Here is an 18,037-nt window from a genome sequence, read left to right on the forward strand (position 1 = left end):
ACTTACAAATAAAGAAGTTAACTGGATCCTTTGAACTTTTGAAATTTTGGGCAAAGGTTTGGGTCAGTTGTCCAGCAACAAAAGAGACACCAAAATAAAAAAGGTGGCTTTATTACTATTCCTTATTAAGTGCCAGCAATCTACTCTGGGCTGGATAAGATCCAACGTGAAGACAGTCTGTTCTGAAGACCTTACCATCTAAAAGATAAAATAGAGAGGACAAGATATGCTCTTTACTGGCCTATATAGAAAAGTTTCTATTCACTTGAAGAAATCCACAGACTCCCTAAACTGCTGCTGTGTAGCAATGCAGTACCACTTAGACATTACATACAGTCTATTGAAAAACAATGGGAAGCTGTAGTTAGTTGTGTTTTTTCCTAAGCATCTGTCATGGGGGTCACTCACCACACTGGCACTTGCTGTTGGGCGTTTTGGGAATTAACTCAGTCCCAGTAGGCATGCCCTCAGACGGTGGTGGCTCTCCTGTCCTCATCTCCACCTGCAAACCCATTAAGTCTCCTTTCTCTCGGCATCTGCTTCGTGGTACAGCCCTCCAGCCGTGTCACCATCCAGTTTCTCCCTCTTCCGGGAGACTCCTTCAATAAGAGTCCAGCCACCCCTCACAGCGGCTTAGCAGTCCACAGCTGGGCCACACCTTCAGCGGTTAGTGGCGGGGTGGGGGGGGAGAGAGCAGGGAAGGTCCACCCACTACTCCCGGCCCAGGAACCCTGCAAACAGAAGCTTCCTGCTGCCTCTTCCTTCCAGCTGACTGTCTCTATTCCCGGGCCACTTCCCTGCAGCCTCAGTTCCTTCTACTCCTGCCTCCAGCTCCTTTGTCCTCTTCCCAGGGCCTCAAGCCTGTGAGTCCTGGCAGCCCGTCAGGAGCTCTCCCTAGCTCCCCCAGTCCCTGCTAGCACCTGCCCTTCCCCAGGTGCTGGTCTCTCTGTAGCCCTCTTGGAAGCCAGTCTTCTCCCTCGGGCTCCCTGCAGCAAACCAACTTGCTCTGGTCTTCAGCTTCCTTTTATATGGGCCGGCTGGGCCCTGATTGGCTGGTCCAGCTGCCGCCCTAATTGACTGTTTCCCCTGCAGCCACTCCTTTGGCTACCTGCCGCCCAGCCTCCCTAGGCTGGTTTTAACCTTCTTGGCGCCATTGTGGGGCAGGCGCCCCATCACAGCAACTGTGTGCTAACATCTGTTCTATGCACAGAGAATGATATTGTTCATGCCCTAGGGAGCTTACAATTTAAATAGCCAGGAAGCACGAGTCCACTGGTAGACCCCAAAGGTTGTATTTTCACTTCTATTGATGTGACTTAGTTTGTGAGCTTCCCAGGAGAGGTCAACAATATCTAACCCTGCATACAGTGCTGTATATAGCAGCAGCATAATATTGGTAATAATTAGGTGTCTATTATTTGAGTACAACATCCCTTTGTCAAAGGGACATTTCTTCTGCTTCATGGCTAGAACTACTGGCTGTTTTGTGAAGCACACTGGGGTACTGAACAGTCATTTTAAGGTTGACTCTTTCCCCCTCCTCCCTACAATCCTTCCCAAACATACTTTCACATATTTCACATCTTCTCCAGGACTGTAGATTTTAAAAAGATCTTCGTTAGGATAGAGGCAAAACCTAGGCAGAAGAAAAATCATTGTTAATTGGCTCTGATGAATTCATGTTGCTATAGAGATGGAGAAAACTCCTTTAAGCATTTGATGTATTACAGAACTCACCTTCAGGGTAAAGGTAGGAGCGCAGGTTGGTGATTATTCTGTGTAACTTTCTAGTAGGAAGAATGACTTGTCAATGTTATTTTTTCCCCTCAGTTTTCCTGCACCGAACAGGAAATGAAGTTTTATGCTTTGGGGTTTTTTGATTTTGTAGCTTACCTATAACTTTCAATGCTCAGGCCCAGATTTTTAAAGGTATTTAGGCTTAGGTCTTTTCAAAAAGAAACGTACGTTCCTAGATCAGTTGAGCATTGCATCCACTAAATAATTGTTAAAATCTGGGCCTTCGTCCCATAGATTGTAAGAACCTTAGAAATGGATGGCAGGATAGATAGACACACAAGGGAAAGAAAGAGATACGGTTAATAAATTACCAGTTGTATTTCTTGGGTTCATTGCTGTTATACATTTTCAGAGGCTTGGAAACAAAACATATTTTCCAACCAGTTTTGCCAATTTCCACTTTACAAATAGTGGGCCAAATTGTGGCTACTTCTCTGAGAAGAGGAGAAGACTCAAGGACCATTCCCTGGAAGCTGCTCTGTTCAGCTGGCAGCCAAAACCCCTCTGTTGAATGCAGAAAGACGGTGGTAGCAGCTAGTAGCGCCCAGCACCTCAAATTGTGTGTTTTGGGATACGGCCAGGGGTGCACACACCCTGTGTGGGGACATATTGGTCCTGGGGGAGTACATGTGTGATATCCACCCTCGTGGCTGATGCACCAGTGGTTGAACTGGTGACCTCCAGAGCTGAAAGCCTCTGTCACCACAGCATGAGCTAAAGAGCCAAGCTCTCAGACTGATAGCACATGACTGAGCATAGAGAGCAATGTAACACATTAGCCAGTGAGCTGTATACAGGAATCTCATACCTAGCAACTGAGGCCCACAGCAGTTTGAATCCTGGATGAACTGGTGACCCCAGCAAAGTCCTCATGCTGTTTTGGGAGGTGCTGTTTTTCTCTTTCCCTCACGTGAGTTTTTCTACTGAAGGGTTTTGTACAAACACATAGATGTTTTTAAAACTACTTGGAGACTAATTCCTCTCCCCTCCCCCAAGTTGGAACATTTCTTGAGCGTTTCAATATTCTGAATGAATGAACAATCTTGATTCTCCTCCTCCACTGTCCTTGAGGTGCTGCTCTAATTACTGCGTGAGACCCGTTCAGTGGCAAAGGAAGAGAAAGTAAGAGAAAAGCTGCTGAACGCTCTCACTTCATTTAACAGCTAAATACCAGCTTAGAAAATGACGGCATCTGTAACTTTCCCAAGTAGTCATCCATGAAAATGGACTAATGAAGGCTTATACTTATGGAACATAGTCTGTGTTTAGTTCATGTTATGTACCTTTGAAATTATATAACCTTATACTGCTCACAGAAGGTGAGATTCTTGCATCCTTCATAAAGCCCAGTTACTAGAGCTCTGTTTGCCTATTCTGCATAGCAGTTGAAGATGAAAGTTATCACATAAACATGGGGGCTGGCTGAAGTGCTTCTCCTCCATTGCGGGATTCCTGGATGCTGGAAGTGTATGTGCCATGGATGGTTCACTCAGGGATGGCATCGCCAGGGAGAAATGTTCCCACTGCGCTGGCCCCTCTGAAAGGCACAGCGTGTATGTTGTATCATATTGTGTGCTGATTATCTGTAAAAAGTACTTCTGTCAAGAATGAAATCCAGCTCTGCATCTGTGCTGCACGGGCTATTTCAGCCCGATGGCCTCCTGTGACACCAGTGTACTCCATCGCAAGGTAAGGAGCCATGCAGCTTCTGATTCTCACTCCTTCTCCAGCCCATGGGCCTCCTTTCCGCTGTTGTATATGGTGCCGTCCTGGAGCTGGACATCTTGTAACTCCAGTCTCACCCTGTCCCCAGAGGGGAACCACACTAGTTCCACTGCCAGGGAACCTCCATGTCAGCAGAGATGTTGGGCTGTGTTTGCCTCATTATAAATAACAACAATAAAAAGAGAAAGTGCATTCGAATGGAAGTGTGATAACCCAGTGCCCATCCATGTACTTTCCAAAGCTGAACTGTAGGGAGGATTCTGTCTGTGGGAGGCTGCGTGTCTCACAAAAGGGGGCGGGGGGGGGGTGTTTGTTTTTTTACCCTAAGTACATTAAGAGTTTGATTTTCAGGGATTCTGAACCCACTAATTTCAATTTCAGATTTTTCAGCATCTCTGAAATCTGGTCTTTAAGATCCTGCTGTATTTCTGTGAAAATCCAAACTGCTGTTACAACAGAAATTCCTGTCGTAAATGTGGGCTATTGAGTCAGCTGCTGCAGCAGTGGCCTTACATTCATTCAATATTTTAAAACGAATACAACCTTTCAACACCCAGTTGATCAGTTACATTTGCTCCAGGTCATTTTAACAGTCCCACTGGAAGCTAAGACTTTTTTCCTTATGGGACTGGATTACTCTGTAACACCAACAGCTCATTTTCAAACATTTTCAGGAGCTTTGGTGGTTATAATATTTAGTATTTTGAAGTATTACAAGTGACTACATCTAACTTTAGTACCATGCTGTTAGTAATAGCGTCCTTTTCTTTGAAGCAGGCCAGATCCTAAGCTGGTGTAAATCAGTGTAGTTTCATGGAAGTCAATGGAGCTATGCAGATTTATACCATCAAGATGTACAACAATTCACCTTGGTATCAGTATTGCGTTTCTAGATTTCAAGCTAAGATGCAGAATGTCCATGATCAATTATCGAGCAGTGAATGCTTTAATGAAACTGTTGTATTCTGTTCTTATATCAAACCCATCAACACTGGATCTGAGCACCTGATGTTGACTATATTATTTTCTATAAGGACTCATTTCCCATGTCTATTGTGCTATTTTAAATCATCACTTTCACGTCACACAATTACCATCAATGCACAATATTTTTGTCTTGTTGAATGCCAATAAGACTTACACACATGTACCGAGGAGAGAATCTAATCCTGCCTACTTGATCCTTGATCACATCAGGGCTTACAAAACATTCGCTGTCAAAACCACGCTTTGTCAAATGGGATGCAAAGTACTTAGAAATGTCTTCACTTTTATTTAGATGACACACAGGTGGGTAAAGCTCAACCAGGCAGGAGTGAAGTCATATTTGTGGAAAAGGGGACGTGTTCTGAAGAGCTTGTTGCCAGTTTGTGCATGACTGTTTAGTTAAGGAGTAGAAAACGCCATTAGAGCTTGTGGAGGGAAACCTTACCTGCTCTTTTTACTTGCAGGCCTATGTCAGTAAAAGGATCAAGAGGCATGATTGCCCTCTCTGCCTTAGCTGGAGACTCTCCCTGTTTTGCTCACCATGGTCATCCATTTATGCCGTATCCAGATAAAGTCACTGTTGTGTGCTTCTAATTAGGCCTCCTTTGAAGCTGATGCAAAGGCTCCAATGTGGAATGCAGCTTCTGCCTTGTTCTTTATAATAGGAGTTGGCTGGTTTACACGCTTCCTTCTGCCATCTACACTGGCTGCCAGTGCACCATGCAATACAGTTTAAGGGCCCCCTCATGCCTGGTGAAAAGAGCTCTCAATTCAGTGGGACATGAAAGTGCTCAGTACATCACAGGATCAGGCCCTATGTACTTGAATGAATGCCTCTTGTTGTGTGTCCTTGCTTGTCAGTTACTAACTGGTGTCAGAGCTGGTTTGCTCTAAGGGTCTGATGCAATGGCCATTGAATTCAATGGGAAGAGTCCCACTGTCTTTAAGGGGCTTTGGATCTGGCCCTAAGTTCCCTGATTCAATATGGGAGGAGAAGTCTTTCCTAGTCAAGAGTTTTTAGTTGTGGAAATTGCTTCAAGAGGCTCACCACTGGATTCTCTCACTGGCCATCTTTAGGAAATTGGGCAATTCTTGTTTATTTCAGTAGTCCTTGTTTTGACAGCTTTTTGCCCCTGACATGATTTGTATCTGTTGACCTTTTACGTTCTATTTAGAGTTGATTTCTCTGAGAACAGGGAGGTTTGCTTGATGTCTGTTGGTTTTATTCTTGTGTCAGATTTTTTTTTTACTCTGTATTATTTTTGGCTGGTTCATTCTGTACTGCTTTATATCATTTATATCATGCATCTCAATAGACAGCCTACAAGGGGTTACATAAAATAAGTGTGTGAATCATGCTCTTATCCTGGTTTGAATCTCCAGTTCATATGGTATTATGCTAATGTGGCAAGATGACATATCACAGCGGAAATAAACCTTCTCAGTTCATGGCAAGTCAGATTTCCCTGCCCCCGTACCTCCCCCATGCTTCGTCCACATTATACATTACTCTGAATATCCAATTTTAAAATATAGGCACTCTCGTCACTTCCATAAAATTTCAGCAAAGGTTTTACCATGTAGCATTCTGGAAAATATGCAGATTTATATATATGGCTTTGATAGGAATTTTTCCAAAGTGAAATCTTCTAGCTGGATAAGGCGGTGATCCTGCAAGAGGCACGTCACTGAGAGTAATGGGTGCTCAGCACTTCTCAGGCCTCGGCCCAAAGTCTGCACTTGTGGCAGTAATGGACTCTCCTCCATTTTGTTGATTCACTTATGAATGAAATAACTATGGCAAACACCAGACTCAAGGTTTGTACATCACCCCTCCTGTAGCTCTCATATTTAGCACAGGGTTAGATATGATTGATACTCATAAGGAGTGGTTTGTATAAGTATCCTGTGATCTCCCCACTCTAACTTCTGCTAGAGTTTGTGGCTCAGTCTATTCCTCTTTACTAGAACTATCTGAAGTTGAGTGGGTTTGGCAGGAGGTGGCTCAGATGAACAACATTTCCCCCTTTATTTTTTCACATGGTTTCCAACCTAAACCTGATTTACTATAAATTTGCCTGAGACGCTGTCCCGGTATCCCTAAAGTCTGAACCCCGGGTTTGCTCAAAACTCAGTCACTCTTAGGCGTATCTGGCCGAAGTTTCAGGTTTGTACCAAAAACTTAGAAGCAAGTAGGTGAAAAGTTGCACAATACACTACTCATGACCGCTGGTTTGAGAACATAGATAAGTATCAGAACTCTTAGCCCTATTCCACTGAAAACCAGGTAAAAGGTGGTGACTTATCCTAGTCCCTGACTGTGATGCTGAAAATAGAACATGCATATTAGATCTGGGCAAACTGGTCACAGCAAACAATTTGTTTGATAAATTTAGTTCCTTTTTGTTTGGAATGATCTGCAAGCGGGCCCTCACAAAGTGTTTTTTTTTTTCAAAATTATTCAAGAAATGGTTTGTGCAAAAACATCTCTGTTTAGAGATGGTTCACAAACAGTTTCCTGCAGCTATTGCTTTGAGTCATTGCTATTTGTGTTTGTAGATGTGAGCTGTCGGCTAATGCGAGAGAGGAAGGTTGGCCTTATGGTTAAAGCAGTCAACTGAGATACTGAAGATCTACGTTTGATACCCAGCTCTACTCATGACTTCTTGTGTGACCTTAATCTTTTTGTGCCATCCTTCATGGAGATACTAATACCTCATTTTTTCAACTCTTACTCTATCTGCTTAGATAATACGCTACTCAAAGAAGAGACAGTCTCTTGTTATGTTTATGTACAGTGTTTAGCACAGTGGAACCCTGATCTCGGCTTGGACTTCTGAATGCCACATTAATTCAAATAAATCATACTTTTTTCTTTATTTGCCCAAAGCACATTTTCCTTTTCCAGATGGCTGTGTGAACTCTTCCATAGTCACAAGAGTATTCACAACTCTCTCTCTCGTGAACAAAATTTCACTCTCACGAATGTATGGAAGTGAATAAAAGGATCACAGCTTTTAATCAAATGATTAAAAAATAAATAATAAATAAAAGGATCACAGCTTTTAATCAAATGATTTTTCATGAATAGCTTTTTTTTCCCTTCTGTACTTTTTCAGCTTTGTTGAATATTTGTTATGAGTCGTTACATGACCCTAGAGTAGCAATGCAAGGCTCAAAAACACACAATATTCTTACAGGCTCAGGGAATGACGTTCTTGTTTTTTATCTGAATCAGTAACAGGGGGAATTATAATCAGAGTCCAGTTTTATTCACTAGGTCTCAGGATTTATTTTTGTAAATATGGCCCCAGCATTGCTTTCATCTCAGTAGTGCATAGATTTGACATTTTCAATTATTACAGTCATAGCCATGGGCATCAGCTGAGAACACGAGAAATCGTAACACTCTCTATTTCCACTGGCTCTTGGTTAACTGCAGTAATTTTTGTTTAGTCTTCCTCACTTCCTTTGCATTTGTTTGCATGTATTGCGATGGTGCACCCCCTGCAGATGTACATTCGGATTTCAATTCTCAGCTGTGCCCATCATCCATGCCATGCAGCTGAGGGTGAGGCAATCCATTTTCAACTCCTTGTCCCTTGGGCCATCCAGGGGCTAGTGTGACTCTCAGCATACTTTAGAGCAGACATAGGGCTGCTCTACTCTATGCTCAGTTGCCTATGGCCCACACAGTGTATTCTGGCCATATCCTCTCCCCAATATGGAAGTTTGGTCAGTGGCGGCTCTGCTTTCTGGACAGATGGAACACTGCCCTGCTCAGAAAAATGACTAAGTAAAATCAGAATGTAATAAATTTTGTTTTCACCCTGATTCTGTGCACTATTCTTAGCTTTTTATTTAACACCATGGCTTTTTTTTTTGTCAGATGAAGCTTCCATGTAGCACATTTTCTCCACTCCACAGCATGGGGCTTCCAAACAGCAGCACTGGCTTTCACAAAGGCCCTTTCATTAATGATGAATGTGCATCCCAAACCAGGAACAATGTGCCATATAATATTGTCTTAGAGGTGCTTCCTATTTCCCCCAAAAAACTATAAGATCACGGCTCACAAGCATGAAGCCTAGACAACAATAATGCTACTCATATAGCATCATTCACCTAATCACCTTTACAAACAATAATTATTTAAGCCTCTCAAAAACTCTGAGTTAAGTAGTTATGATGATCCCTGTTTTACAGATGGGGGAACTAAAGCCTAGAAAGGGTAAGTGGCTTGCTCAAGGTCAAGTCAGTGACAAAGTTGGGAATGGAAGCCAGAGGTCGTAACTCCCAGTCTTCTGACGTAGCCCTCCTCCCCGCATAGTGGGAGTCAATAATGATTAAGGAAATTGAACAAATCATGTTCCCTTTACTCAGCTATTGAATTAGGATGAAAAACAGCCTGTCAGTATTCTGGATATACCCCATATACTTATCAGCCAACTCATCTCCTTTGGCAGTGACTCTGGTAGAAATTCCAGTTAGCAATACACTTTTCTCCATGCTGAGCAGTGGCAAATCCAACAACAGTTTGGCCGAGTCAATGCTGAGTAATGAAAACGGAATGAATATGAGGAGTGAATGCCTCTTGAAGAGCAGTAAATCACTGAGGGGACACACTGCAGACTTTAATTCTACCTGCCTTGATTGTCAGTCTCCTGGAAAACAGGAAAGAATCAGAATATTTATTATTGGAGATGGGACAAAAGAAGTACTTTGTTTACTAGAACATTTTATAGTACATTTTATTACTCCTGGGATTTATTAACATGAGAAAGCGAAGTGTGCATCAGAAATTAATGTTAAGTAGTTCACATTTGGGCATCTCTTTAGCTTCTTTGATCTTATAAGTAATAATTTCCCATAGAATATTAATCTGATGCTACTATTTCACTGATCACTTCATTTACATTTGATAACCAAACCCAAATCACACCCATTGCTGGTTATCTCATGCTTCATTCTTGGCGTTAGGTGTGTAAAAATGGACGCAAAGCAAACCCTGGATTCAAACACCCACAATTTAAAAGTTTAGAAGATTCAGAGACAGGTATGGATCCAGGCATGAATTTCACAGCTGACCACTATCTCATTAATGAGTCTGACCGAAAATCCCAGATCCAACCATCCCTGAATTCTGGGGAGGTTTGGATCTGAATCCGAGCATAGTGCCTCAAACTCATCTTTGGTTCAGTGTGACAGTAATTACTGTATATTTAGAAAGGAGACCTGGTGCTCAGATACCTAGATAGGTAGGTAAATACAGACTTGATCTTTACATTTAGGCCCCCTTTCACTAATCTGACAATACGTTTTCTCTTTCTTCTATACAGACAGACGTATTGGTTGGTGTGGACAGGGATACAACAAAATCCATGGGTTGTTCTCCACCAATCTGACAGTAGCTTTGTGAATGAGTGACTGTCATAAATATAAAGGGAAGGGTAAACACCTTCATAAATATAAAGGGAGGCGGCGGGGGGGGGGTCAACAAAGGGTCTCTCTGTCTGTGTGTGTCTTTTGCTGGAGCCAGAGCAGGAAAGCAGGTCAGAACTCCTGCAGAGAGTTAATAAGTAATCTAGTTAGGCATGCGTTAGATTCTGTTTTGTTTAAATGGCTGATAAAATAAGGTGTGCTGAATGGAATGTATATTCCTGTTTTTGTGTCTTTTTGTAACTTAAGGTTTTGCCTAGAGGGATTCTCTATGTTTTGAATCTGATTACCCTGTAAAGTATTTATGATCCTGATTTTACAGAGGTGATTCTTTTACTTTTTCTTCAATTAAAATTCTTCTTTTAAGAACCTGATTGCTTTTTCATTGTTCTTAAGATCCAAGGGTTTGGGTCTGTGTTCACCTATGCAAATTGGTGAGGATTTTTATGAAGCCTTCCCTAGGAAAGGGGGTGTAGGGCTTGGGGGGATTTTGGGGGGAAAGACGTTTCCAAGTGGGCTCTTTCCTGGTTATATTTGTTAGACACTTGGTGGTGGCAGCAGTAAAGTCCAGGGACAAAAGGTAAAATAGTTTGTACCTTGGGGAAGTTTTAACCTAAGCTGGTAAAAATAAGCTTAGAGGGTTTTTCATGCAGGTCCCCACATCTGTACCCTAGAGTTCAGACTGGGGAAGGAACCTTGACAGTGACCTTTGTTTTTGTTTTATAACCTCTAGCCATCAAACCTCAACTGTGCCATTTCAAGAGACCCAGTTACCACTCAGGAACCCACTTCCCACCCTTTCACAAGAAATCCGAGGAACATCTGGTGAGATACAAGCTGCTCGATCAGAGAGGCAGGATGAAAAAGATTCAACATATTTCTCAGAACTGGAATAGAAAATAGGAGAAGAAAGGAAGTTCACACTGCTCTTTGCAAGGTGATGAAGGACATTGTGTAATAATCATGGATCATTTTAATTCTGCACCAAGTGAGGAATAATCCAAGATGCAAGCAAGTATATGATTTAGCCAAATAATTCCATGGAAGTTTCCAGTAGAACCATTCTCAATAGCCTTCCTCATTGCTGGAATATTCTCACATTCAGGGCTAAAATATTGGGCTGTTACTTTAAATTTTCAAAAGTAAATCTGCATACATAGAGTTACTATCAAATTAAGAATGATATAGATTCTGAGATTTTAAGAGACCATTCTGACCATCTAGTCTGATCTTCTGTATTACACAGGGCATATATAACTTCACTCAGTAATTTCTGCATTGAACCCAGTATCATGTGTGAGGTCCTGCCTAGCCTAGCTTTGAACTGATCATGTCGTGAATAAAATCACCTGACATTTATACTACAATAAGGATTGAGAATCACATAAGTGCAAGGAATGGGAGATGAACACCTCCCCCCTAATTTCACACATGAGGGAAAAAAAGAAGGCATAACATCACATAAAAATGCATGAGGCTTATTAAGCTTTGTTCAGCTACTAATAGACATTTCTGGCTTTTGGCCCATTGATCAATATGGAGAGTGAAATCCAAATCTAGGAGGCCATACTCCTCCAAAGCGTTGTATGGAGGAAGGAACCCCTAGTTTTAGAGAAGCTGGGTAGAACTAATACCTAATACAGAAGCAAAGTGGTAGGAAGAGGAGAGGGCCGCAGTCTCATCACACATGTACTCAACTTCAGTCTCTCCGTAAAGAGCACTAAACAGGACCATATCCATCTTTAGTGCTCTAAGAGTTCTCATTCCTGGAAATGCTGTCTCTGAAAGGCATTGCTACAAATGATGTTAGGTAGTGAAAACTAATTGGTTGGGGCTGTGACATTATCCCCATTTCAATAATACATGAAATTGTGAAGTTCCATTGTCAACATCACAAGGTGACAGGTCTCTTTGGTCCCACAGGCATGCAGGTGTGATGGCAGAGTTACCCATCTCGGCTCTTGTCCCATTTGGCTACCGATGTGTAAGTCTGCCTGACATCAGAACATCTACATTTGATGTGCATAACATTGTGGTGCCACATAGATAGTATAATAAGGGCTGAGTATTGTGGGGAAAATTGCTGGGGAACGTTATAGGCATGGCAATTCTTCATTAGAAATTACCTTGCAGTTCTTTGTGCAATATCCTAGGTCCTGTAGCATTTCACAGATGGCTGCTGTCAGTGAGCGCCACAAAATAGGCGACCTCAGCATATTGCTCCTACTTGCAATTACTTTATTGTCTTCCTCTTAAGTAGCACATCAGCTGCACAACTGATGTCATTGCCTGTCAATTAACTCCATCCTATTGGCTTTGTCTTCTCTCTATGTATTTGGTTTCTATGTTCTATTTTCCTCAAACACTATCAGAATTCTTATCCGATAGAGTCTCCAGTTACTGTGCTCCCCAGCCACCTAAATGTCATGAAATGTAGTATACATTTTGAAGTCTTCTGTTACTAAAATGTTGAAAACCTGATTTTTATCTGGGAATTCTCGGCCTGATGAGGAGCAGATATTTTCACTATATATATTGCTTATAAAGTGCCCTGAAATGTTTTACCTGACTGGGTTGTAGAGAAAAGCAATATATTATTATTCCAAATGAGTTTTCTGTGTCTGTACCATTTCCTTCTCTCAAACAGCCCTTGACTTACCACACTTTCTCTGAGACCTTTTCCCCTACCTGTCTACACCCTTGGCATTCAAATGACACCAGTTTAGATTTACTGGGCCAGATACACTTTCCTATTCCCCTGGGTTCAGTTTAATTTGCACTTCCTTTTTATTATTTACATTGTGTCACTGTAGACTCTGAGCACTTCACAGACAAAATGGATGTAGCCTCACAATGTATCCTCCTCCTGCAATGTAGAGATGTATGGTCATCTCATTCATATGGATGGGGAATTAGGCACAGGGAAACGAAATGATTTGCCTGAAGTCACGCAGGAAGTATATGGGAAAGCCAAGAATTGAATCTACTTCTACCAAGTCCCAATCCATCATCCTTATCACAAGACATTTCCTGCACCAGCCTGGCTCCTTCTGATGAAAGGGAATTTACCTGAAGAGAAAGCATATTGGACTGATGCTGCCTAACCTCCCTTGGCATTTATGGCAGATGGGAACTGCTTTAAAATCCATTGGGTGCTCTATAGGAGCCCAGCCATTGTAGGCTGCGAAGGGGATGTGCTGAATTAGTGCATCATCTTCCACCTACCCAGGCCATTCCCCAGCCAGCACCATCCTCTTTTCAAGCTCTCCTGGCCCCCCTCTCTGTCCCTGTGATGGGATATGCTCCCCCACACTGGGGCTGAGAGAGTTGAATTAGGCCAGGTGGGCCCAATCAGCCAATTAAGCTGCAAAGGGGGGAGATTTAGGCTGTGGGGAGGCTTCTGATTGAAAGAAAGCTCACCTGTGAGGGAACAGGCACGGCTTCTATAAAGCCAGGAGGCTGGCAACCGAAGGAAGCCTGAGATAAAGAAGACGGAAGTGGGGGATTGGAATCCCCTGAGAAAGGGTTTATCTAGGAGGCCTAAGAGAGAGGGGGGATTGAAGGCTGGGGTTAGTAGGAAATAGTGCAGAGAAGAGAGCAGAAGGGTTGGTGAAGTCCCAGTCCTTAACTGCTTGCTGTAGGTCCCTGGACTGGAACCCAGAGTAGAGGATGGGCCTAGGTTCCCCTACCATCATCCATGGCAGAGTGGTATTGCTCGGGGCAGTGACTGGGAAGATTGCCTGAGGCACTGCGGGACTGACATAGCCAGGGCAGTGGGCATGAGGACTGCTTGACGCTGCTGGCGTGGAAGGATTTTGAAAGACTTCCCCTGGATGGGGACATCACAATGTGATCTGGCCGAAGGGCTGAGTCACGAAGCTGCTGGACTGTGAGCGGGATGAGAGTGCAATGGTACAAGAGAAGAAAGAGGGTGGTGAACGGGGCAGAGCTAATGGCCAGAAGGAGGTACCCGCCAGCAGTGAGTCGAACACACCCTGGTACTCCCCACACCTCTGGAAGACAGTCCAGTCCCCTGAGCTTTTTTCTGGGGATGGGGAAGTAGATGGGGTCAGCCTGAGGTGGAGGCTGGGCTGGGAGTTATTTTGGGCCAAAAAGATACAGGAGATTTCCCCCCTTTTATAATTGGTGATTGTGGGCCTGATTTAAATGTCTTAATTTTGTTTTTTAATAACTCTTTTAATGTGTCTAGATGGGGGCAGGGAAGTGCAGTAACCAAATCTGAATAAATAAAAACTGTCAGTTTATCCCAAAATATATATTTGATATTGCACTATTAGTGTGAAAAAGGGGCCAGTGATTTGGCTTCTGTCCTATACTTAGGACTACAGATTGTAAATACCCACCCGAGGTTCTTGGTTGAGAGCCCCTGCAAATTATAACAATAATTAGCTCATATATATTTTTCATCTATAGGACTTAAAGCATTTTACAACTGAGGTAAGTAATTATCCCTATTTTTACGGGGGGAAGGGGAAATGAGGCACAAAGAAGCAAAGTGACTTGCCCAAGGTTACCCAGCAGGCCAGGGAATAGATTCCACCTCTCACGAGTCCCAGCCCAGTGTTGTATTCACTGGACTACACTGCTTTATCTAAGAGTGAGTGATGTCACCAAATGCCCCATTTAACAATATGTTGCTTGCAGTGATGGTGTAGCTGTGCTGGTTCCAGGATATTAGAGAGACAAGGTGGGTGAGGTCATATCTCTTATTGGACCAACTTCTGTTGGTGAAAGAGAAGTTTTCTTGATGCATGCCATGTAGCTTGAAACCCTGTCTTTTACCAAAACAAGATGGTCCAGTAAAAGATATTACCTCACCCACCTTGTCTCTTCATAGAACAATATGTAATTTAGAAATGTATAAGGGTAATCTTCTATTGTTGCCGAGTATCAGGGGTAGCCGTGTTAGTCTATAGCCACAAAAACAACGAGGAGTCCAGTGACACCTTACAGACTAACAGATTTATTTGGGCATAAGCTTTTGTGGGTTAAAAACCCCACTTCTTCAGATACATGGAGTGAAAATTACAGAAACAGGCATAAATATATATATTTCTGTAATTTTCACTCCATGCATCTGAAGAAGTGGGGTTTTTAACCCACGAAAGCTTATGCCCAAATAAATCTGTTAGTCTGCAAGGTGCCACTGGACTCCTCATTGCTTCCATTGTTGTGATTCTCTAACTTTATATAGTGATGTACTGCTAATATTAGCCCTCTAAAAACTTTTGAGGCTTGTGTGGACTATACCATGTACATACTGGATACTGGAGCAAAGTGTTTTTTGGGGAAAAACTACTAGAGTTAAATCAAATAATTCAAGGCAGCCCAACTCCTCCGGGCTGAACATGTTGTCACCCTACCAATTCAACACTGCCATCTAGTGTACCTATTGAATTTTTCCAAGCAATGTGTTTAAGAATGACGTACACTGTTTAAGGGAGACCTGGCATTGCAGTGAACTTTGCGTTTTGCTAAGATGCTGCAAGTATAGAAATGGTGAATAAAATATCACACTCAGGAATTCTGAGTCAGGAAACTTTGATGCCATTTAGACCTGATCGAATTATTTGTTGCAACTCTTAGTTGTAAATGTAGCCTTTCTTCCATTTGACAGGTTTCAGAGTAGCAGCCGTGTTAGTCTGTATCCGCAAAAAGAAAAGGAGTACTTGTGGTACCTTAGAGACAAACACATTTATTTGAGCATAAGCTTTCGTGAGCTACAGCTCACTTCATCGGATGCATGCAGTGGAAAATACAGTGGGGGGATTTTATGTACACAGAACATGAAACAATGGGTGTTCCCATACACACTGTAAGGAGAGTGATCAGGTAAGGTGAGCTAATACCAGCAGGAGAGAAAAAAACCCTTTTGTAGTGTCAACTGCTGGAAGTGGCCCACCTTGATTATCACTACAAAAGGTTTTTTTCCTCTCCTGCTGGTAATAGCTCACCTTACCTGACCACTCTCATTACAGTGTGTATGGTAAGCTACTACCAGTTTACCTGAGTGATCAGGTAACACCCATTGTTTCATGTTCTGTGTATATAAAATCCCCCCACTGTATTTTCCACTGCATGCATCCAACGAAGTGAGCTGTAGCTCACAAAAGCTTATGCTCAAATAAATTTGTTAGTCTTTAAGGTGCCACAAGTCCTCCTTTTCTTTCTTCCATTTGTGGTTCATTTGTGAACTCATCCATTGTTCTAATCACCAGAGACATTTCCTCTGGCAAGGCAATGGATTTTCTTTAAAGAATCTGTTTAAAATCTGAATTTTAAAATCTTACGTTCATTATGACTTAATTATAGAGTAGAGAGAGGGATTCTTTAGGGTTTATTCCATATATATTGTGTTTGCATGTATCTATATCTAAATAATTGTGTGTGTGGCTTCTATATCCTCTAGGAAGCTGACTCAGCAGCAGGGAGAGGAGCTAGCTGAACTAGGGGACGGCAGGGGACTTGGGGAGATGGAGAGAGCTGAGAGTCAATTGGATCTGAGTATACAACAAAGCAAGGGAGTCAGGTGGGCAGTGGGGCTGGTAAGGCAAGCTAGGCAGTGGAGAGCCTTGTTCCCCAATCCCTACACAACCTGTCTCTCCAGCTCCATTCCTTCCCAAGATCTGCTGCTCAGCTGTGCAGCCAGCTTGCCATTCTGCCTTCAGGCCTGTCTCATTGAACCTCAGCCAGCCTCTCCATCCATTGCCCTTCTTCTCCCAGCCTCCCACAGACCTAGTAAACTTCACCAGGGGACAGAGTAACAGCCGTGTTAGTCTGTATTCGCAAAAAGAAAAGGAGTACTTGTGGCACCTTAGAGACTAACCAATTTATTTGAGCATAAGCTTTCATGAGCTACAGCTCACTTCATCGGATGCAAGGATGCAAGCATCCGATGAAGTGAGCTGTAGCTCACGAAAGCTTATGCTCAAATAAATTGGTTAGTCTCTAAGGTGCCACAAGTACTCCTTTTCTTTTCACCAGGGGAGTCCTAGTGCAACAAATCTACTGCCCACAGCTGCTCTCTTGTAAATCTAGGAGAGTTGCCAGATGGAGAAGGTGTAAATCAGTGTTAGTACATTGCACTCAGTGAGATTATGCAGATTTACACAAGTTGAGGATCCAGCCCCAGATCTCCCCAGTATTTGGAGAAGCAGGCAACACCTGGAAGAAAAGTTCTGGCCCCACACTTTCATTTAACTCATCCTGGTTAGTCTAATTAGTCTGTCTTTGTAAAGTAAGATTTCAAGATAGGAAAAACGTAAAAGAGCAGCTGGCAATATAGAGTATTGCAGAGATGGTATTTGTTCCAAAAATAAATAGAGAATTCCAATAGGAAACACAGGAAGAGGAGTAAAAACGGAGACAATTTTGAGAAGAATGCAATATTAAACAAATGAGCTGTCTTCCCTTTTAATATGTTAGGGGCCTGATCCAAAGCCCGTTGCAGTCATTGGAAGTCTTTCGTAGAATCATAGAAGATTAGGGTTGGAAGAGACTTCAGGAGGTCATCTAGTCCAACCCCCTGCTCAAAGCAGGACCAATGCCAACTAAATCATGCCAGCCAGGGCTTTGTCAAGCCGGACTTTAAAAACCTCTAAGGATGGAGATTCTACCACCTCTTTAGGGAACCCATTCTAGTGCTTCACCACCCTCCTAGTGAAATAGTTTTTCCCAATATTCAACCTAGACGCCCCCACTGCAACTTGAGACCATTGCTCCTTGCTCTCATCTGCCACCATTGAGAACAGCCTAGCTCCATTCTCTTTGGAACCCCCCTTCAGGTAGTTGAAGGCTGCTATCAAATCTCCCCCCTCACTCTTGTCTTCTGCAGACTAAATAAGCCCAGTTCTCTCAGCCTCTCCTCGTAAGTCATATGCCCCAGCCTCCTAATCATTTTCATTGCCCTCTGCTGGACTCTCTCCAATTTGTCCACATCCTTTCTGTAGTGGGGGACCCAAAACTGGATGCAATATTCTAGATATGGCCTCACCAGTGCCAAATAGAGGGGAATAATCACTTCCCTCGATCTGATGGCAATGCTCCTACTAATGCAGCCCAATACACT

The 18,037-nt window shown here is 42.8% G+C and overlaps 2 protein-coding genes across 5 annotated transcripts in view; one reads left to right on the plus strand and one right to left on the minus strand.

Moving 5' to 3' along the window:
• The window catches only part of PDE1C (phosphodiesterase 1C), a 426,361-nt gene extending 415,487 nt beyond the window's left edge, over positions 1-10,874 (plus strand). For 2 of the 4 annotated variants that reach the window (XM_074945378.1, XM_074945379.1), the window contains one exon: positions 10,682-10,874. In XM_074945378.1, the coding sequence (XP_074801479.1) occupies positions 10,682-10,851 (170 nt within the window). In that variant the 3' untranslated portion in view covers positions 10,852-10,874. The remainder of the gene's footprint in view (positions 1-10,681) is intronic. The other 2 variants (XM_074945382.1, XM_074945384.1) reach the window with 2 other exon arrangements.
• PPP1R17 (protein phosphatase 1 regulatory subunit 17) overlaps positions 7,631-18,037 on the minus strand; it is a 39,487-nt gene continuing 29,080 nt past the window's right edge. The window contains exon 7 of the mRNA XM_074945385.1: positions 7,631-9,173. The gene's annotated coding sequence lies outside the window, so the exon portion shown is untranslated. The remainder of the gene's footprint in view (positions 9,174-18,037) is intronic.

The sequence above is a fragment of the Natator depressus genome, chromosome 2, assembly GCF_965152275.1.
Source record: "Natator depressus isolate rNatDep1 chromosome 2, rNatDep2.hap1, whole genome shotgun sequence".
Taxonomy (NCBI): domain Eukaryota; kingdom Metazoa; phylum Chordata; order Testudines; family Cheloniidae; genus Natator; species Natator depressus.